Source organism: Felis catus, chromosome B3 (assembly GCF_018350175.1).
Source record: "Felis catus isolate Fca126 chromosome B3, F.catus_Fca126_mat1.0, whole genome shotgun sequence".
Taxonomy (NCBI): Eukaryota; Metazoa; Chordata; class Mammalia; order Carnivora; family Felidae; genus Felis; species Felis catus.
Genome location: NC_058373.1, coordinates 60,452,090 through 60,472,524, shown reverse-complemented (window position 1 = coordinate 60,472,524; position 20,435 = coordinate 60,452,090). Strand labels below are relative to the sequence as shown.

Genomic DNA, 20,435 nt, shown 5'->3' with positions numbered 1-20,435 from the left:
TTTTTATTCCTCCCTAGTGATTCGTCCCCTCATAATTTCTTCCAGAAAGACTCATGGGCCCTTTCTCTTTGGTCCCTGAGTTTGTATTTGAAATTGTTTATCGCTTTTATACTTAAATGACAGAACATCTCTTGGTTGCATTCTTACGAATGAGATTGGTAGGTCAAAGGATATGTACATTTTTAAATTTAAAATATGTGGTAGATGTTTCCAAAGTATACCAGTTTACACTCTTAAATAATACTTGACCACTCTGCTTAACAGAGCGTTGCCAACGGTTTTTCCTTCAGTCTTTGGCAGTGTGATGGGCATAAAATACGCATTTTCAGTTCTCCTCATGTGTCTAAGATCGAGTGTGTTTTCAGATTCTTAAAAGTTCTGTGTCCTTTTGCTCCATGACAGTGCACTATATCCACTTCTTGAGTGGGATAGTCTTTTTGGTTTTAGAGGCCCTTTTTATATTAAGAAAATTATCCTTCTGTTTCATTTGAGATACCAGTATTTTTTCTTAGTTGTGTGTTTTTATTTTGTTTGTTTTTTTATTACTGCCTGGAAATGTTACTTTTTAAAGTTTTTTAAATTTATTTTGAGAGAGAGAGAGAGAGAGCATGAGCAAGGGAAGGGCATAGAGAGGGGAGAGAGAATCCCAAGCAGGCTCCGTACTGTCAGAGCAGAGCCTGATGTGGGGCTCAAACTCACCAACTGCAAGACCACGACCTGAGCTGAAATCAGGAGTTGGATGCTCAACTGACTGAGCCACCCAGGCGCTCCTGGAAAATGTTAATTTTGTGTTGCCTGGTGTTTACCAATGATTTCCTTCATGGCTTCTGAATTTTATGCCCTGTTTAGGAAGTCATATCCCCACTATAATTTTTTTAACTTATTCTTTTCTTATAGTAATAATAAATTCTTTATTCCATGTATTTTTGAGCCACAAAGCATGAAGAGTTTATATTGGCATGATGTATGAAATGGGTCTCTGATCCATTTTTTTCACATGGTAGCTAGTTGTGTCATCAGTATTTATTGATTAAACCATGGATATTTACTTTTGGGAGTCATCAGTGTAGCAGGGGGAGCAGATGGAATCACTTAGGAGTATACAATGAGTGAGAAAAGAGGGCCTAGGCCTAAGTCCTGAAAGAATCCCAGAATATCGATTTTTGTTTGAGGAGTCTGAGCCAACACAGGAGAAGGATCACTGCAGGGAGAGGTGCCAAGAGCCTGGGGACTCAGGAAGTGATTATCTTGAGTGAAAGGGAGAGGCTGGCTGAGTGGAAGCTCACGGAGAGGTTCAGTAAGGTGGGGACTGGAGTTGGTGATCAGCTCCAAGCACATGGATGTCACAGGGACCTGGTGACTGCTGTTGGGTGGAGTAGTGAGGCAAATGTTATGTTCAAGCAGGTTCAGAAGGGAGTGAGAGGTGGGAGATGGCGAATGGTGACCGTTGATTCAAGAAGCACGTGTGTGAAGGGTGGGAGAGCAAGGACCCATCTGAGGAAATTTTTTAAAGGTGGGAGAAATATTTACATGCTTGAGTGCTTGTAGGAAGGATCCAACGAAGAGGGTGAGGCAGAGGCAACAGTGAAGGAGGAGATGATCAGTAGTGGAAAGTTCCCAAGAAGATGGCACAAGACTTCAATCTGAGACAGAGACACCTGCTTAAAGTACAAGAGACTATATGTTGCAGCAGAGGAATGGAGACAAGGCTGGAGATAGAACTGTCTGTGTTCACCTCTTCTTGTCTTTAGCCATAGGTTAAAAACTGATGATAGAGGTGGGATGGACAGTGCCTGTCAGGTCCGGTAGAGGTCAAGGTCATGTCACTGAGTTGCCAGCTGAAGTAAAGGTGGGAGGACCGTATTGCAGATCCAGAGATCATCCCGTCTGGTTCCAAATTAGGACCTTTGGCTTCCTTGCTGTATGGGGTTGGGGAGGTGAGGCTTGGGGAAGTTGGGGCCTAGGGTCAAGCTTTTCATGGCCCGTTGCTTTTCCTCCCCCTCCCACCTTCCACTTGGGCTCCAGCCATGGCCTCATTCGTGTTGCCACATGGTAGAGCCCCCAAACCCACTGAGGCTCCATACCAGGTCCTCTGAGGCTCTGTTCATTTTGATCCCTTTTGGAGCTCTCCTACAAGCAGTCTTTGATCCTGTGGCTTGAACCATAAGGAGAGATTGTCCAGGGACTGGTTTCTATTGCTCTTGGCTTCTTGGGGACATCCAACCTCCTGTAATCCCAATGGGGAAGATTTTTTTTTTTTTTTTTAAAGCAGGCTTCATGCACAGTACAGCACCCAGCACGGGGCTCGAATTTAAAACTGTGAGCTCAAGACCTGAGCCGAGATTGAGTTGGACACCTAGCTGTCTGAGCCACCCAGGCTCCATGGGGAAGATTTTTTTGATAGAGCCTCTACATTGGAAACTATTGGGATAGTTCAGAGGCAGAGGAGATAATTCTACACAGGCTTTCTGGTGCTCTGCTTTATCTTCCTTTGCTCTGGTCCTAAACATCTTTTCTGCAGGGGGACACACACTTGCCTGATTCCAGTGACTCCTGGATAGGGGATGTTCGGGGACATTCTGCAGTGAGGAACAGTCAACTGAGTCTGGCTGGATCCACCTGGAAGAGCTTAGCTTACAGTGAGTGGTGGGGGTGAGGGCATGCAGCTATCTGCCCGGTTTGGGGACTTTGGGGGGGGGGCGGAGGTCCTCTAGATCCTTAGGGAGTCATTAGCTGAGGTTATCAGCCCCGAGTCACTGTCCCTCAGGAGGCTGTTGCTGCTCTGAGGCCTCGATGCTCATGCTGTCTCACGACCTCTGCCTGTTCACTGCAGGCCGCAGAACCTCCCTGGGCAGCTGCTGCTGCTGTCCGTCCAGCCTGTCCAGCCTGGGGGCCTACCTGTCCTCCTCCTATCAAGATTTGGCCAAGCACATCGTGAACATCTCTATTGCTGACGTGAGGAGCGATTCCGCTTGTCCCCGTGGTTCCTTTACCAGCCCTCCGCCGGGTGGGGAGGGGGAGGGAGGGAAAGGAGGGAAAGAGCAGGGCAGATGAGGGCCAACTTCTTTCAGATGAGGGTTAGGGCTTCTTTGGTGGCTCTCCATCTTGACAGAAAGGGAATTCAGCAAACACTGGCCCTAGTGACTGACTAACCCAGGGGTCTGCTTTGTACCGTGCCCGCTCACTTGGGTGTGATCCCTGTCTGCAGGTAATGGCTGCTTGCTCAGGTAACCTGCACAACCTCTTCAGCTGCCAGCCAGCAGCTGGCTGGAAGTAAGTTCCTTGTAGTGTCTTGTCCTAACCTGTTGTCCTGCTTGTCCTCTGTCCTCCTTTACCTTCTCTGCCCCGGCTCCCTTGAGTCCCTCCCCTGAACTGCCCCTCTATGACCCAGGAGCCCAGTTCTCACCTCTTCTTCGTCTTCCCCACCCTCGGTGTCCCCAGCCATCAGGGTGAGGAGCAGGAGGTGCATCTTTACTACAAGATGTTTTCTTCTACTCGGCATGGCTTCCTGGGGGCAGGCGTGGTTTCCCAGCCACTGTCTCATGTGTGGGCAGCTGTGAGTGACCCCACCCTGTGGCCGCTCTACCACAAGCCCATCCAGACAGCGAGGCTGCATCAGCGGGTGACCAACAGCATCAACCTTGGTGAGCCCAGGGAGGGCTTCCCATGGGTCCGGGCCAGGGCCCAGGGGCAGCAAGGGTTGGAGGTGGTCCTCTCGGGAGGCCAGGTGCTCACACGACCTCCTCTGGGTGGCTCAGGCCAGGTCTGCCTGTCAGGTTGCAGAATGACGGGATATTGGCGGGCGCTCCTGGGCTGGGAAGGGTTTAGGACTAGGTCTGTCCATGCACCTCCTGACTCTCCCCATTCCTGACCCCCCAGTGTACTTGGTGTGCAGTACTGCCCCGTGTGCCCTGAAGCAGCCGCGGGATTTCTGTTGTGTCTGCGTGGAAGCTAAAGAGGTGCCTGCCTCGCTGGTGGTAAAGATGTGGGAAGAAGTTGGGCTGGAGTGCTGTTGAGAGGCAGTCACTGTGGGCCTCAGGTCCTGCAGGGAAAGGAGGGTGTGGTGGGCAGGGATGAGGATGACATGAAGCCTGTCTGGCTGCACTGGAGCCTGTCCTGGTTTGATCCACTTCACTCCCTGTCCCCAGGGGCACCTGTCTGTCATGGCGGCTCAGTCTGTTTATGATACATCCATGCCGAGACCCAGCAGAGACATGGTCCGAGGGGAGATCCTGCCCAGTGCCTGGATCCTACAGCCTCTCACCGTGGAAGGAAGGGACATCACTAGAGTCATCTACTTGGCCCAGGTGATCCTTCCTGTGTGGCTGGCTGCACAGAACGCCTCGGTGTGACCCCACCACCCGCGGGAGTTTTCTGTTCAGCTGTTCAATACCCTTCAGTGCCCAGGCCCTGTGTCCCCAGAGCTGGAGACTCAGGCTTCCTGGGCCACAGTGCGGGGAGTCAGTGGGGAATCGAGGACGGAGGAGGGGGACAGAGTAGGTCAGTCTTCTCTGACTGAAGTTGCCGTTACCAAAGAGTTCGGTGGCCTTTAGACCCTCTGTTGCTGAGTCCTTGGGAGATAGCCACGGTGAGGGAGGAGCAACAGCCTCAGCAGAGCAGAACGAGCAGGACCCATTCTGTTCTTGCTCCACTCCCAGTTCCCCAACGTGACCTTTGTCACCGGGAGGTGAAGCCCATGCCTAGATCTGAACAGCAGAGCCCAGGGGCCTGTAAACTCCGGGACCGCAGAGGAGCTTTTTGCATCGCAACAGCCTGGGTGACTACCTGGGGCTGACGTGTGGCCTGGCGTGTTCTCCCCGTCTGTACACACCTTTAACCCTTCCCTCTCTGCTTTATTTCAGGTAGAACTTGGTGCGCCGGGCTTCCCCCCTCAGCTCCTAAGCTCCTTCATCAAACAGCAGCCACTGGTTATAGCCAGACTGGCTTCCTTCCTTGGGAGTTAGCATCTTACTGTCAAGATGGTGCTGCAGAGACGCAGGTGCAGGATGTGCCAGTGATGCCAGGTGGCTCTTGTCATTCTCTGTACAGGATGCAAGGACAGGCGAGGCTCCTGGTTGTGGCTGACCAGGCTGACCAGCAGTCAGACCTGAGTTGCCAGCAAAGTCCCCTCAGTACTTGGGTCACAGCTGGTGCCTCTGCAGAGCAAGGGGACCTAAGTTCCTGGCCCCAGGTGGCCAGCATCAGTGAAGCTCAACTCACCTTTTTGGATTCCTCAACCTCTCTTTCCTCTCCGGGACATCGTGGCAGGCCGCTTGAAGACCAGGACTGGGCGTAGCCAGCAGAGCCAGGAGAGGGCAGTACTCTGGCCCAGCCCTCAGCCAGGGAGGGAAGCAAGCAGCCATTGACCGGGACTGTTCAGAATCCGTCTCCAGCATTCAGCTCCACTGCGGACTGCAGTATCGGAAAGTGCCAAACCAGAAAAACGGTTTAAAAAAACAACTGCACACACCATTCGGAATCGTTTCTCCTTGCATGTTTACAAAATGCTTTATTATTAATTTTTACTTTTTCCTCTTCGTTTCCTTCACAGGAGAGGACATTTGGGTCTTTGCCTCAGTCAGGAGTATTGAGCAATGCTCAGTCTTGGAGCCGTCACTCCAGAGCTCAGAATGGGAAAGACCACTGTAGAAGCAGGTTGGACAGATTTGAGGCCAAGGAGGGGAACCTAGCTCTTTGAGGAGGGATGGGGGTGGGCAGCCCAATGTTGGCTGCTGACAGGGCAAGAGGAATTTCAAAGAGCTGAAAAGTTGTTTATTGAAGACTGGAGAGAAGATATGAGAACTCTTAGAGGAGGTAAGTGATTCATTAGGAGGAAACTCAGTTCTGTTCCTTCCCTCACTCAGAGCCTTGGTGCCAGCCTTCGGTGGTCCCCTGAGCGTCCGTGCTGCTGTGGTCAGACGTGCTATTCTAGGAGGGGATGGGGAATGGGCTCAGTTTTCTTGTACCTTAGCCTGCCTAAACTTGAGCTTCGAGTATTCAGTACGATTACGTGAAGTGGTGGGGTGGGAGAGATTCCCAGCTTCCATTCTGGTGCCCACAATCTTTGGCGGAAGAGGGTGACCATATGGGGATTGAAAAGGTCAGTTTCTGTACAGTATAGCACAGAGATTTATTGTTTCTCAAAGTGCAGGATTGTTTTTCTTTTACCTCAGATTGTTACTCATATATGATTGGTTGAAGACTTTTTAAATTGCTTTTAAATGTATTTTTCTGGCTAATTTTTTTGGTATATTTAACACCCTATTTATGTACTCCCATCTCTTTTTCATATAAATCTCTTAAGTCCATTGATTGAAAAAGTCAGAACACTTGCAAATTAAAGGTCCATGGTGTCCTTTCATTTAGTGAAGACTGCGGTGTCCCTTGAGCTCAGACTTTAGTCTGGAGATTACGATGGCAGCAACAGCTCACAGCCCAGTTTCAAGCTATACAGTTCACACGAATGTACTGAGTTCTTTCCATGAGCTCAGCACGACTTTGTGTGTGAACAGCCCTGTCAGTTACCCAACTACAGCCAGCTGTAGCCAGATACGAACATGAGAGAAGATTCCAGATCAGTTATTGCCACACACCAGTGACCATGATCCCCTGGAAGGAAGCTCTTTAACAACAGGTGAGTACTTCTGGGCTTCTGAAGCAGAGCTGGCAATGGGAAGCTGAACATATGGGTCCCCAGAGGTGATCGCAATCCCCTTCCTACAATAGCCACACACCAGGCCTGAGTCAGCAAGCTAAGGAATATTAATTAACTGAGGCTGATTCTGTACTAAAGATAATCCAGGGACCCAGCTCCAAATGATCACGAGGAAGTCAAATTTTGGCTTGGATAGGTGGCTTTCTGACTTCATCAGAATCCCCTGAAGAACTTGTTACACCCCAGAGTTTGAGATGCGGTAGTCCTGGAGCGGGGCCAACGTATTTGTTGTATGTCTGGGAAGTCCTGAGGCTGCTGGTCTGGGGACCAGCCACACTTTGAAAACCAATGTTTGAGACAGTTAGTAGAGAGCAGGTATGTAGAAAGGAGCCTAATGAGTTCACTGTTTCACTGTAATTCTATCTTACTGCCTAGAGAATGGGCCTTTAAGGTTCATACAGGCCACTGTGAAGTTTCCTGAGCTGGGCCCACGCTATATTGAATTGAGTGGGCATTAGCCCAGCATCCCTGGGGCTTCAGGCTTGCCTCCAAGCTCCGCCTACCTGTCCCACCTACAGAGAGCTGGGTCCTCTGAAGTGGCAGCTTCTTACCTCAGGGCTCACCTTCAGAGGCCAGTGCTCTCGTTAAGCCACACGGGTGCAGAAAGATAAAACATTTCTTGGCTCCCAGGCATTCAGAACTTCCTGAATTTAGTATAAATGGATTTATAGGACACATCCTATAGATTAGTGTAAAATGGACTTAAAGGACAAAATAAAGGCCTTTGAAGATAAAAAGATTATGGAACAAAAGGTTCAGCTGCAGAAACTTGTAAAAGGAGCAGCTGGGAGGAGCTGAGGGACCTTTCTGTGCTGAGGGCTGTCAGGACTTCCCACCAGCTTTCCTCAGGTGACAGACACAGCAGGCCCTTTCGGCCTTGGGTCGGCCTCTTTGACAGCTGTGTACTTTTCCCCCAGGAACTACACACGGACACACAGAATTTTGTGAGACGCTTCAGGAGGGTTCCCTGAGTACCATCTCCTTCCTCCAACACAGCCTGAATCTGTGTGCACTGCCAATGTAGAAAAGGAATGAATTTTATAGGAGTGAACTTCACATTATCAAGGTAGCGCTTTTTAGTCCAAACTTAGAGACACACAGAACGCTTTTGTTCTGAGCCAAATGCAACACCCCCAGCCCTAACAAACCAGCACAAGGGTTGCTCTGCCCTGTCAGTGCCCACCTTCAAGCCCACCTGAGACTACGGCCTTCTCAAGGGAAGAGCCAGGTGAAAATAACTAGACATGAAGCCCTTGATAAAGAAAATGGTTTATTTTAAAAAGCTCTAATGTTCTGCCCTGTGTGTAGCCCCTGTATGGAGTTCCGGTTGAGAGTTAGTACCTGCACAGGGCTGAAGGCAGAGAAGGTGCAGGGTAAAAGCTGGGCTTCTGGCAGGTCAGCCCCACCTCACGTACTGCGCATTTTTAAGGAGATGGCAGGCAGCCTAGCTCCTGGTGGTAAGAAAACGTCCACTCCCCAAGATTCATGTTTTAACTTTACTCACGAGTTAAGCAGACGCCATTTGCCTCTGTCATGATTTCCAAACCACAGAGTTTCAAGGGATGCTGGGGTAGCAGCAAATAGGGCTCGAGTCCTGTGTCGTCAAGCCCATACACGTCATTTAATGATCCAAATAATAAATGCCAACTCTTCTGCTCCAGGACTGGAGTCTGTCTCTAGGCTTTCCCATCACAATCCTGAATCTGGTGAACCCTCCTCCTTCCTCTAGGACGCGGGCGGTGAGCCTGCAGTCAGCGTCAGTGGGATGCCGGCAGCCACACGCTTCCTTCACATGTGAGCAGGAAGCCTGACTTACAGACTTAGCTGCTCTCTCGTCAGCAAGGGTCAGCGGTGAGCACTCTGAGGGGGGCACGGGGCCTCCTCCTGAGGCACAGTCCGGCCGGGCTCCAGGGTTCTGGTCAGACACCTGAGGCAGGGCCACTCCCCAGCCCTAGCTCTGGGCCAGCACAGTCCCCCTGTTTGTTTGCACCAGCTCACAAGCTCTTAGCTGGGGTTCTGGCATGTGAGGCTCAGCTAGAAGTGGGTTGAACAGTGTTGCTAATTCTTCAGAGAAGTCCTGGAATAGGCAGAAAGAGGACAGACGAGGCTGACACATAATTCGGGATGGTACATCCTTTCTATAAAACTCAATCCCCAATATCTAGCCCTTGCTAACCAGTGAGTAGACAACCTTATTTTTTCCCAACGGCCTTCTACACTGAAATGGACATGACACCTTTTCCCATTAGTCCTCTGGGGATGCTCCAGTTCCAGCAGGGAGAGGGGAATCTGACAGGAGGCGCAGAATCATCTAGTGAGTACTTACCACCAACAGATTTCATCCTGACCAACCCTAGGAGGTATACACTATTCTGCCCTAGATCACGATAACATTCAGTACCAGCTGAGATTCAAATCTAGGTTATTCTGATTTAAAAAACCCATACTCACCTTGCCACGCTGCTTTCCAACTACCTGCCTTCCATCTTCCTTCCTCCGCTGGCACCCTCTTTCATACAGTAGCTACTCAAATGTGAAAAAGGCACTCCAGAACAGCCACACCATTTCAGGGTGGTCCTGAAGATACCTGATAAAGTCCACTGAGCTTTGGGAAGATCCTAAGAATGCCTGGGCCCCACCGCTGGCCCCATTTCAGGAGAAAAGGGACAGATGGATGAAGAGATGAGGACTCCTTACCTTTGGCCACTGGGCATCATGGAGGCTGCCCAGGCAGGCCTCTATCTCTGTCCGTCCCATCAGCCCTTTCTCTACCAGCTCCCGGAGCAAGAACAGCAGCAGGTCCCACTGCAACACACATGGAGAGCGTCAGCGGGGTAGGTTGACACAGCGACCCTGACTGATCCAAAGGACAGAGCTGCTGAGGAGGAGGAGGAGATCTGCAGCCCATGTGAAATTAGAGGAAATGAACACAGCGCCAGAAAAGGTGGAGTAAAGGAAACACACACACAGCAACTGGGGTGAGGGTGGGGGGCGGCAGAACAGGAGTGCAGGGAGCTAAAGAGCCCACCTGCCCTCCTCCACCGCTCTAGCTCACCTCCCTTGGCCGAGTGTCTGCCAGAAGCCCCAGGTTTCTTGGGCTCAGCAGCAGCTGCAGTGGAACCGGCACCTGAAAGTCATCCTTCCACAGGGAAAGCAGCATGTGCAGGAGCCTGCGAGCCTGTCCTCTCTCCAGCCGGTGCTGCACCGGGGGCCCGAGGACAGGGATCTGGTCTGCCACTTTGGGCAAAGAAAAAAGTCAAGCTTTGAGAAATGGAGGTAGGGTCACCTAGCTGGCCCCTGGGAGGTAGAAGAGAACAAAGCTCCATGTTTCTAATCTAGCTTGTACCAAAACCTGAGATCTGGGGGATGTGACAGAAGGGTGATGTAATGACAGAGAGCCATACCAAGGAGGGATGCTAACTCCACCGAGCACTTTGCCAGATGCTGCTCTGCAGGCGGGCACAGGAACTGTGGAGAAGAGGCTGGACGTTAGCACTATCCTTACAGCAGCAGACTTGAGCTGATGCAGCTCTGGTGACTAGCACTGGACAAGGACACAAGTACAAAGTCGTGTTAGGTCTCACCTGGCGGCACCGCAGTGTCTGGCCCAGCTGGCCCAGGAGCTGCTCCAGATGCTCCGGAGAGACTCCCTCCTCAGGGTCCCGGGGCCCCACAGCCAGAGCGAGCACATCCTGGAGAGAGCAGGGGTGGAAGCAGAGCGAGACTTCATACCTGGCTGGGACCGAGGAGGCCACCGAGAAGCCAGTGGAAAGAGGCAGAAGGAAAAGGAAGACAGGGTCCCCGGATGAAGCGGCCGGGCCAAGGTGCCTTAGACCTGGGACTCGGGCAGGACCGCACAGCTGGGAGAAGAAGCCAACCAAGTGGACAGCAACAGAGGGAACAGATGGAGCAGGTCAGCTGAGGGACAACATGCTGCCTTGAGAGCTCAAGAGATGTCACTCGTCTTGGGACAAAGCCACACCCATCCACTTCCCAGAGAGCCTTATCCTGAAAGCATTTAGGAGAACCGTCTGGCTACGTGTTATATTTTCTATCCCCTATGCTTCTCTGTTCATCTTCTTGGGAGAGTCCGGCTTCAGTACAGAAAACCACTTAGCCTTTTCTTCTCCCCACTATATACTCTCCATTTTTGTCATTCCTTCTTAGTCCCTAGTCCTTATCTTTGGCTCCACCAAACAGTAAATAGTTGAGGGTTTGCAGGCCTTAACATCTCTGCTGCTGTAGCACAAAAACAGCCCTGGACAATTCATCAGTGAACAAGTGTGGCTGTGTTCCAATAAAACTTGATTTATAGAAATCAGCAGCAGGCTGGATTTGGTCCATGGGCTGTTTGCTGAGCCCTACTCTAGACGGTATCTAAATTTTTACAATCAAGAGCAATGGTAGTTTATTCTTACTGCCTACAACTAAATAAGCATCACATCCCACATATGAGAACATGTCTGAAATCTTGTGCCAACACAGGTGACTGCCTCCTTCGAGGCTTTCCTACTACAGCAGACGTCTGCTCCCCCCAGACCCCATCACCTCCCATGCAAGCAGTATGCAGTCCATCGGAAACTTCCATATCTGTTCTTTTCCCCTTTTGGGTGATTCAGGTACCGGAAGTTAGTGAAAAGCAATTAGGAAAACCGTTCAGTTCAGCTGTGCCCTACCTAATCCCGTTCAGTAACGAAGGACACCGAACTAGCTGCACAACACAGAAAGCGGCTACACAAAACACTGCAGCTGACGTGAGGAAGGAGGGAGACCAGGAAAAGAGCGGGGAGAAGGGAGAGGAGAGGGGCGCAGGGAGGAGGGGAGCTGTGTACTTTGATCTCGGAGATGAGGTGGGAGGGGAGGGGAGCGTGGTGCTCACAGGCTCGGGAGCAGCCCCTCCGCTCCCCCCGGGCAGCTGGTTCAGGACCCTGGGCTCGAAGTGTGCGACTCACTGCCGCCTTCACCTCCCTCCTGATCAGTGCTGCAGGTCAAAGGGAGAACAGAAGAGGGGTCACCACACCAACCCATGCCCATCACTGTTTCCAACTGGTTTATGTTCCTTCTCCCCTAGAGGCCTCCCACTTTCTGCCAGTCCACTTTTGAAGAACTTGGTCAGCCACTCCCCTGTCCTGGACCTTACCTGTGATGTTGGCTGACAACCAGGCACAGGCCTTCTCTGTCGCAAGCCCCACAGCAATGTTCTCTGCGCTGCTTAGAACCTGTGACCCAGAAGAACTGCAGCGTCAGGGGCCAGGGGAGGCTCAGGGATGAGAATGAACAACAGCTCAGGTGTCCCCAAGGCCGGGACCAACCCTCGGACCCATCCACCACCTTCATGCACATGTGACCTGCAGCGCAACTCTCCCACCACCAAACAACAGCCCGCGGGCTCCAGGCCTCCTCCCTACTTACAGCTGCCGGGGTCTCCTCGGGAAGCAGTGCCCGTACTGCCCCAGGGCTCTTCTTCTGACAGAACCTGAAAGGAGACAGAGTCTGTGATGGCTAGAGGTTTTGGCCTGGCTCACAGAAAGAAAGGCCAAGTGCACCAATCAGCTGAGCCAGTAGGGCTCTGCCTTGGGGAGAGGTGGGCAGGGGGTTAAGAGAAGCACTGTCAGCCCTGGGCCCATCCCTGATCCCTGACGCTGGGAGGAATGGGACACCCAACCCCCCATTCTTCCAACTCAACTTTAGACTTTGGGTCCTAAAGCCTAAGATATGTACCTACATAGGAAGTGAAAGAAAAAGGGGGTTTCAGAGAGGACGTGGAATAAAAAGAGATGAGTTTGTGAAAAAGAAAAAGGAAAATAAAAGCGGAGAGTGGGGAGGAGGGTCTGGCGTCTCTTACTCCCGCCCCCGGGTCAGTGCCTGGGCCCCGTGGGGGCACAGCTGGGAACACAAGATCTCCAACAGCTGGGCTGGATCACCCCCTTCCTGTCCCTGCGTCACCAGCTGCTCCTGAAGAAGCGACTCAGCCTGGCGTACCAGATCTGCCACCAGTGTGGCCCTGCAGCGGGGACAGAAAAGCTTGAAGGTGGTTGAGGGAACTGAATCAGAAAGGGGCTGCAAATGCAAGGAAATCTGGTCAGAACTAACCTCAAATAATGTTAGCAGTTTTAGCCTCCCCACCATATCCTTCCCCTCAAGCTAACTTTCCTCAGATTGGCAATACAATGTTAAGAGTTGAGGGGGGAAATGGTAAGGGAATGAGCCTGGCACCTTCCACATCTGCCTTCCCAACCCCTTCAACCCTTACTTGATGTGTTTGACACAGTTAGAGCCGATTCTTTCAGCCACAAATTCCACAGTCCTGCGCAGGGAAGGTGGCTGGTTGTGGAAAAAGGCTTGGGCCAGCTGTGCCTGTGGGGAGGAGGCAATGGCGCATGAAGAGTTTCCTCTCTCTTCCCCCCTGGATGTCCCCTGCCTCTGCCCTGCCCTTACCTGCAGCCCCTGGGTGGTCCGGGGAGGCTGGGCTCCAAGACCCGTGGTGGTGGTGGGAGTGATCTTCCTCACAAAGCCTCCACTCCGCCCACTGCTGCCTGACACCCACGAAGCGAGCAGTTTTCGGAGCTCTCCTGCAACAGGGAAGCCCAACTGCTTAGTTCCAGAACCACCCCTACCCTCCCAGGCATCTTGGGACTTTATTTGTGGAGTAAAGAGGCTGAGGCACCTGGGGAACACCTAAGAAGAGAACAACATATTAGGGTGTTAGGCCCACGGGATGCCTTTTAGGTGCTCATGAAGGGACAGGCCAGGGACTGAGGACCCTGGGTGCCTCACCAATATAGGGGCAGCAGGTGTAGAGTAGGTGCTGGTCCACCACAGGCATGCCATCCTGGGGGAAGAGAACAGGCCAGAGTTAGGCAGGCAGGCTTCTCTTCCTCCCCAGTGTGCCAGAAATGGGACAGTTGGGGAAGAGTTACAGAAGAGTTCAGTCTCTAGGAACTCCCAGACTGCCTGCCTCCTTTATTCCTGCCACTCCCACAGCTTTGGCCAGAGCCCAACACTTACCAACCCTTGCTCTGAAGTTACTGTATCCACCTCAAAAGTATCCAACTGACCCTCTTCCAGAAAGAACAGATCCTCAGGGACTGTGGGAATCTGACAAAAGATCAGAGCAGTGCAAACTCCAGTCAGTGCTTCAGAGATTCAACACACAGACCTTCTGGTTCCAGGGTTTGGCCACCAGATACAAAGCAACCTTGCTCTGAAACCATGGTAATTCCCATACCCCCTCTAAACCTTCATCTTCTGGCCATGACCTTGTTCAGACTCAGACATTCTCCTACTCCCCGACTCCACCCACAGTGGATGCCTCCCTTCCCCAATCTGGATCTTTCTCCACTTGACCAACCTGGAAAAGCCAGCCCAGAACAGCAAGCAGCAGCAACTTGTTAAGGAAACACATCTCCCCCTCGCTTTCCTTTGACAAGACCAAGCTCCTAAACAGTACATTTGTATAAGAAACAGAACGGAATAAAAAAAAGCTATCACTGGGAAGGTAATTCTCAAAAGCAGACCAAAAGGGGATGGCTGTCATACAGGTGACCAGGATCTCCCCACCGCCCCTCACCAGATCTGTACTCCCTCTGAGCTCAGCCACTGGAGGAATAAAAAACAGCTAATAAAAGTGCAAAAAAGTGCCCACTTTCTGCTTCTCCCGAGGGTAGGTTATGGCTATGGTACCGCACAGGAAGCACAGGGCCGCTCAACCCTCTTCACTGACAGCAGCTTCAGCAGTGTTCTCCCATGCCCTTGGCTTAAGCCTCACCCTTTCTGGACTCACCGATGTAGGTGGAGCAGGAGAGTGAAGATGCTGCGGTAATAGTCCAGCAGTGGCACAATGTGGTCAGCGAGGGAGAGGAACTCCACCAGCCAGGGCACCGTGAGCACGGCTCGGCGGGCCCGCAGCCCCTGCTGCAACAGCGCCCGCACATCCAGGGCCGGGGGCACCTGGTGGGGCAGGGTTGGGTCAGGGGGTGGGGGGCTGGAGGTGGGGGACGCCCTCCATCTCCAGGGCTCGGCGGCCCCTCCCGGCCCTCCTTACCAGAGCCCCCATTCACCTGGCTCCTCAGGGCCAGAATGGAGTCCTGGAGCTCACGGGTGGGGGGTGGCTCAGGCCCCCGGTATGGCAGGAAAGCCACAAAGCCCAGGAATTTAGCCAGAAGCCTCAGGCTGAGCAGCACCATGGCAAACTGCCTCCGTTCACCCTGTAGGGATCAGGGAAGCAAGATGTCCTAAGCACAGGGCTTCAAGAGCAATTCTGAATCTGTTACCCAGTTCTTGAAAAGAGCCCTTCCCTCCTAGGTCAGAACCCTGTTCTCTCCCTCATTCTGCTTTCTAACCTGCCAGTCCACATCTGACTCCCCATCTTCGTCACTGGGCTCAGGCTGTGGCAGGGCAAGGCTGTTGAGCTCCCGGATCTTTAAACTCAGACTGTCCATGAGATGCTGATTAAACTGGAAGCTAGGAAGTGAAGGAAAAAAAAAAAAAAAAAGACACTGGCAGAGGCATAGACAGAATCGGAATAGAGAGAAAGTTCATGCAGAAAGCAAGGCACAGTGGGGCAGAGAGGGAAGGAGGCTGAGGTTACCAGTGTGGGTCAAAGAACAGGAAAGGAAATGGAGGCAGGAACTGTGAGCTAGAGGAGCCTGGACATCACCGGTCCCACTCTGTTACATTCCAGGCAAAAGAGAGAGAACTGTTGCCCTTCTGGAAAGACAAACCCCTCCTGGCCTCAGCCCTATTCCCTGCACTTTGCAGGGGACCCTTACCTGCTGGCGCTCAGGATGAAGTCCCTGAAGAATCCCTGACAGCCCGGGAAGGTGGGGGGCGGACAGGGCCCCCCGCTGCTCTGAGGGGCCACAAGCCTCTCCTGTAGGCGCCGCAACCGCCCCAGTTTGTCAGCTCCAAGCATACTTAACACATCTGGAGCTTCACCCAAGACCGTGCCTCCGGTGCCACTGGGACTCTGACACATCTGCGCGGCAGGAAGAGGAGAAAAAAAAAAACCAGTAAGTTTTTCTGGAAAGAAGGACTGAACAAAATAGGGTGGAAGTAATGAACATTTCTGGAATGCCAGCCCTCTATCAGGTGCCACAGGTTTGTTTTTCAAGGTTGGGATCACGCTGTTTTATAGGTAAAGAGACTAACCTCACAAGGTTAGATGTTTGCCTCGGTCACTAGGGCCAGGATTTAAAATCAGGCCTGAGTCCTATGACAGGGCTCGCTCTACTATGGCACAGACCAAGGACAAGGGAGTAGTGAGGGCCTAAGGCTGGCAGGGTATACTGGGTGTGTGAGGAGGCTAGGGAGGCCGTGGGTGCAGGGCGCGTGATGGAGGGCTCTGGCTCCCCTCTGGCTGCCTGCATCTCAGCCACCCCTCAAGGAGAACTCCTGTTCAAACTCCAGCCCAGGACCTGCATGTCTGTCCGCTCCATCCCACCATTACCTGGCTGCCTTTAATACCTACTGCCTCCTGTAGATTCATCTCTCCTGCTGGGGCTCTTACCTGGAGAAGTTGTTTCTGGAAAAGCCGAACGAAATGGCTGTGGCTGCAGGCTGCAGAGAGCTGACCCATCATGGCTCTGAGGCGTAAGAGGCAGGAACAGAATGTGACGGAAGGAGGAAGGGGGCAGAAATCTGAGAGAACGAGCCAATCCTTGGGCCTTTCAGTCCTTACCCAGGGGCGTGAGCAGACCTCAGTCAGAGTTGGCCAGTGCAAAGATGTGGGAATAGGTAAGGGACACTCTCCTTAGCACCAAGATCCCTCAAGGCTACAGACACACTGAACCCACCAAGAGATAATACCATCCCTAATCTTCAGTCTATACTGGGCTCTAGTGAGTGTCATGACTCATGTGGAAGGTAGATCACTGGACAGGATATTCTTTCTGCATCTAGCTATGCAAAGTTATTGGAGCTGCTGAACTAGACAATGAAGAAAATGTTGGAAAGGGTCTAACCAGTGACTTGGGCCAAAACTCAAGCAACCTGGAAAACGGGCTTGGTATTCATCCAAGCATTCACACTCATATAACAAGTCTGAGTCATTCTGAGTGCAAGGAGCTGGCAATACAAATCCCTCTGAGTAGAGGCAGAGTTGCCAATAACTAGAGATTAAGGAGGACACAGAAGGTAGGAGCTATGGGCTATAAGTGGAGGAAGAGTCCTCCTCCAATCAACTACCAGAGCACCACTAAGGTGACCAGTGTGGGAGCACCTACCTGATCCTGCTGCCCAAGCCCTTCTCAAAATCCCAGCCAGGCTCCTCATGCCGATCTTCCCACTCTCGAAGCACCTCAAAAAACACATCCCTGACAGACACAAGAACGCCTGATCAACTGAGGCATAGCTGATCTCACTCCCAAGGGTGCTTTCTCTAGCTCCGAACCATGGAGGACAGGACTATCCACAGCCCCATTCCTTATCCTCTCCAAAGTTCTCTACATGCCAACAACATTGAAGACCCAGCAGCAGCACACAACATGCTTCACATACTTCTGTACACAGGAAAAGCTGAGCTGGTTCTCTTTTGTTTGAGGACCCTGTGACTAACGTCATATACCTGTGAGAAGGCTGCTGAGGTCAGAGGTTCAAGTCCATGGGCAGGAAAACGGAATGAAGGTGTGTAGCCATTATGATACTTGGCAGAAAGAGTGCAGTGGTGCTAAACTACCACCTATTAGTGCCAAACTCCTAGTTTCTAGGAAAACAACATAGGCTGCCTATCCCAGAGAAATGCTGCCCCACTCCCTCCTGAAAGTTCCCTTTTCTTGTCACCTTTGTTTTTTAAAAGTATGAAAGGCTCGGTCACTGGAGAAGTTGGCACGATTGTCAGTTTCTGGCTGAAAGGAGACAGCTTGAGCAGACGGTGGCATCGCCAGAGAGACCTAAAATATGGCAGGGACATTAGGGACTGAAAATCTCACAGATCATGCTCAGAAAACCTCATCTCTGTATTCCTGCCCGGAGTTAGCCCGGTATGTGCTGGGCTGCCTAAATTATGAGGCTGGGAAGGGTCAGGTGGAGGCTAGGAGGGGTCCCTACCTTGGCAACACTGCCCTCATAGGCAGCTCGGAGGCGGCCTTGCAGAGCTGGTGAAAAGCACAGCAGCCGCTCATTCTCAGCCAACAGTTTTAAGGTCCCTTTGTCCAAGTAGGAAAGAACCCTGCAGGGACAAAAGCACATATGACTGGGAACGGGACATGGACTGCAAACAGGAAGCTGACATCTGCACGCCACAGAGAACATTATCTGGAACATGGAGCAGGCATGTAAGGCAAAGTCATGGGCCAAGGATTTAAGATGATGGAGGCAAGGGGGAAGAAACGAAACCTTATGGAGCAGGGAAACATTAGACATAAACCCAAAGATCAGATGCCAAGACCACAGACAGCAATTTCATTGTTATAGGAGTTAAATTCATAGCTTTGACCAATAACTACAGGCTCCATGTAGGAAAAGGCCCAAGGTTATTGCACCTGTGTTAAGCACAAGCATTCTACCTCAAGTGGCCAGAGACCCAAGAGAACATTGGGAATAAGGCTCAAATGCCAAAGCTGGGGAAACTCACTGAAACTGATGCTCCAAAACCTGTACTGCAAAGAAGACACAATCATGGACACTCTGGAACAGAGGGCTTTCCAGGGAATCTAGAAGGATAGTACCAAGCTGTCAGTTAAGAACTGTTCCATCTCCAGACCTCATTTCCCAAAAAGAGGCTCACTCACTGACCTAGTGCTCCCGGAATTGGTTCAAGGTCACTCTCCTTCGTGGCCACCATCCTCCGAGCAGTAAGGAGTTGAAGGACGAAGAAAAGCTCCAAGAAGAGGTTTGGTACCAGGTTCTCTGGATATAAAAGGAAGCCCCAGGGTGTCAGGCATCATTTGGAACCAAGGCTCAGTTCTGCTTGCCTTATCATTTCTCCTACACCAAAATTCCGCAGGCATCTCCACTCAAGCGCCCTTTGCTCTCAACTACCTGCGATGCACGAAGAGTAGATGAGGGCTATCAGCTCTAGGCGCTGGCGGGAAGACACTCTGGCAGGGTCAGCGGGCTCAGCTGTGAGGTTACCTGTCCGGCTGGGGAGGGGAGACCCCGATTCTGAGGTGGGACAGGCGGGAGTAGGTGACTGCTGCAGCTGCTTAGAGCTAAGGGGACAGAGAGATGTCATGAGCGGTTCCCCTGGCTTCCCCTCCACAGCCATACTCAGGTTTCTCCAGGGCAGACATCCACAGCCCAGGAAACAGACACAGGGCTGCTCCCAGGGGCAAACCAATCTCAAGGGAAAAGGCCTGCAGATCCCCCACTGGGAGGAAGCTGACAACCCAGGGAGTGGCAAGGTCATACCGCTCCTTCCTGAGCATCTCCCGTTCCTCTTGCAGACTTCTGCACCCTGGGGGAAGGCCATGGCCCCAAGGGCTAGTGTCCGGGACTGAGGATTGGGAACTGGGGACACAGTTGATTGGGGGTGAGGTGAAGCAGGTCTTGGGCTTGGACAGTGACCGCTCTTCGCTCACCGGAGTTGGATTGATCCTGCGCGAAGGCTTCGTCCTGCTGAGTAGCCACAGGTTTTTCTCAAATTCGTTATCTTCAAACACCTCCCCCTCCACCACAACAGCCGGGGGGGGGGGGGAACTTCGCAAAAGGCCCCTCACCACTGTGGTTAACTCACCCCCAACCCTCGGGGCATTCCCACGCTCAACTGCGGAGCGCCCAGCCCTGATTTACTGATTCCCCTAACACAGCCTTCGTGCCACCCCAGGCGTGGATGGGACCTGATTCTCACCCTGCAGGGCCGGGGGGAACCGAGCCTACGGGAGGGAACTCCTCCAGGTTGCTGAGGTTTGGCGGATCAGAGCGCGCGAGGCTGGGGCTGCCGGGGCTGCCAGATCCCCTGGGCCTCCGGCCCCCGGCCCAAGGCGAACTCTCTCCGCTGACCCCCTCCTCCAGGCCCCCGGAGCCGCGGCCACCCCGCTCGCGACCCGGCCCCGGGCCCCGCCTCCTGCCCCCTCGGCGGGCCGAAGGGGCCTCGGCGGCGGCGGTGCTGGAAGGCTCCGTCGGAGGGAAGAGCTGGCTGCGCGCCCCGCGGCCGCCCCGCGGCGGGCCCCCGGGCCTCCCAGGCAGAGCTGCCGAGGAGCCCGGGGCCTTGGCGGGGGTTGGGGGGCCCTGCGGGAGGACGCGGCTGCTCTGCTCCCTCAGGAAGTTCAGCAGGAATGGCACGAATTCCTTCCGCAGTGGCCGGAGGGAGCTCAGCGCGGCCGCCTCCCCGGGGTCATCCTGAGGGAGAAGCGGGAGAGGGGCGAGAGGGTCAGCTGCCAGCCCAGCGCCACGAGCAGCCCGGACCGCAGGGCGCGCTGAGGCGGGCGGCCCCGGCAGCGGCCCCTAGTTGGAGCGCATTCGGCCCGGGCTGACAGCCAGGCACCCAAGAGAAAAGGGACCGGAGGGGTGGTATCTCACGCGGAAAGCAGACTCGGGCCAGGCCTGGGGGCGTGTCGGCGCTGTTACCTCCGAACTCTGGGCGCTGCGCGCGATCCACCTCACCGCGGCTGCGACCGACACCTCCTCTCGCAGCAGCGACTCCAAAACGGCCGCCATCCCGGTCGGGGCACTTGAACGCGATTGCGCAGGCGCCGACGCGCCACGGGCGGCCTGGGAGGGGCGGGGCCGGCGCGGAGGAGCGACCGTTGGGCCGCGGGGCGGAGGGGCGGGGCTGGGGGTG

The 20,435-nt window shown here is 53.1% G+C and overlaps 2 protein-coding genes and 1 long non-coding RNA gene across 18 annotated transcripts in view; 2 read left to right on the top strand and 1 right to left on the bottom strand.

The window, feature by feature from the left end:
* STARD9 (StAR related lipid transfer domain containing 9) overlaps nucleotides 1-6,365 on the top strand; it is a 121,008-nt gene extending 114,643 nt beyond the window's left edge. For 8 of the 11 annotated variants that reach the window (XM_045059466.1, XM_045059465.1, XM_045059464.1 and 5 more), the window contains 7 exons: nucleotides 2,522-2,639; nucleotides 2,834-2,955; nucleotides 3,209-3,273; nucleotides 3,442-3,644; nucleotides 3,880-3,977; nucleotides 4,149-4,307; nucleotides 4,863-6,365. In XM_045059466.1, coding sequence (XP_044915401.1) covers nucleotides 2,522-2,639; nucleotides 2,834-2,955; nucleotides 3,209-3,273; nucleotides 3,442-3,644; nucleotides 3,880-3,977; nucleotides 4,149-4,307; nucleotides 4,863-4,964 — 867 coding nt within the window. In that variant the 3' untranslated portion in view covers nucleotides 4,965-6,365. Of the gene's footprint in view, nucleotides 1-2,521; nucleotides 2,640-2,833; nucleotides 2,956-3,208; nucleotides 3,274-3,441; nucleotides 3,645-3,879; nucleotides 3,978-4,148; nucleotides 4,308-4,862 lie in introns of those variants that run through there. The other 3 variants (XM_045059474.1, XM_045059463.1, XR_006599294.1) reach the window with 2 other exon arrangements.
* A 1,607-nt stretch (nucleotides 6,366-7,972) lies between these two features.
* CDAN1 (codanin 1) lies at nucleotides 7,973-20,377 on the bottom strand. Of its 6 annotated transcripts, none has more exons than XM_045059477.1 (28): nucleotides 20,222-20,377; nucleotides 19,503-19,993; nucleotides 19,064-19,270; nucleotides 18,695-18,864; nucleotides 18,449-18,562; nucleotides 18,288-18,366; nucleotides 17,762-17,882; nucleotides 17,495-17,604; nucleotides 16,939-17,028; nucleotides 16,224-16,299; nucleotides 15,487-15,692; nucleotides 15,058-15,178; nucleotides 14,776-14,922; nucleotides 14,499-14,665; nucleotides 14,067-14,154; nucleotides 13,724-13,813; nucleotides 13,493-13,547; nucleotides 13,154-13,287; nucleotides 12,969-13,072; nucleotides 12,561-12,719; nucleotides 12,128-12,191; nucleotides 11,856-11,934; nucleotides 11,548-11,696; nucleotides 10,300-10,407; nucleotides 10,120-10,183; nucleotides 9,771-9,952; nucleotides 9,413-9,520; nucleotides 7,973-8,792 (listed from the first exon to the last, which is right to left on the bottom strand). In XM_045059477.1, the coding sequence occupies exons 1-28, from the start codon at nucleotides 20,309-20,311 to the stop codon at nucleotides 8,667-8,669; spliced, it is 3,699 nt and encodes a 1,232-aa protein (XP_044915412.1). In that variant the 5' UTR covers nucleotides 20,312-20,377; the 3' UTR covers nucleotides 7,973-8,666. The 6 variants fall into 6 exon arrangements, 5 of the variants coding, with proteins under 5 accessions (XP_044915412.1, XP_023111227.1, XP_044915410.1 ...); XM_023255459.2 differs by having other exon boundaries at nucleotides 19,064-19,267; XM_045059475.1 differs by having other exon boundaries at nucleotides 20,174-20,326.
* LOC123385968 lies at nucleotides 9,514-11,036 on the top strand. Its single transcript, XR_006599296.1, has 2 exons — nucleotides 9,514-9,659; nucleotides 9,766-11,036. It is a non-coding gene; the product is annotated as an uncharacterized LOC123385968 (long non-coding RNA).
* Nucleotides 20,378-20,435: the final 58 nt, after the last annotated feature.

Coding starts and splice junctions, on each gene's coding strand:
- CDAN1 (XM_045059475.1), bottom strand. CDS start 20,311: ATGGCGGCCGTTTTGGAGTCGCTGCTGCGAGAGGAGGTGTCGGTCGCA. Junction 17,029..17,494: donor CATACTTTTAAAAAACAAAG/GTGACAAGAAAA, acceptor TGTGTCTGTCAG/GGATGTGTTTTTTGAGGTGC. Junction 13,548..13,723: donor TAACTTCAGAGCAAGGGTTG/GTAAGTGTTGGG, acceptor CTCTTCCCCCAG/GATGGCATGCCTGTGGTGGA.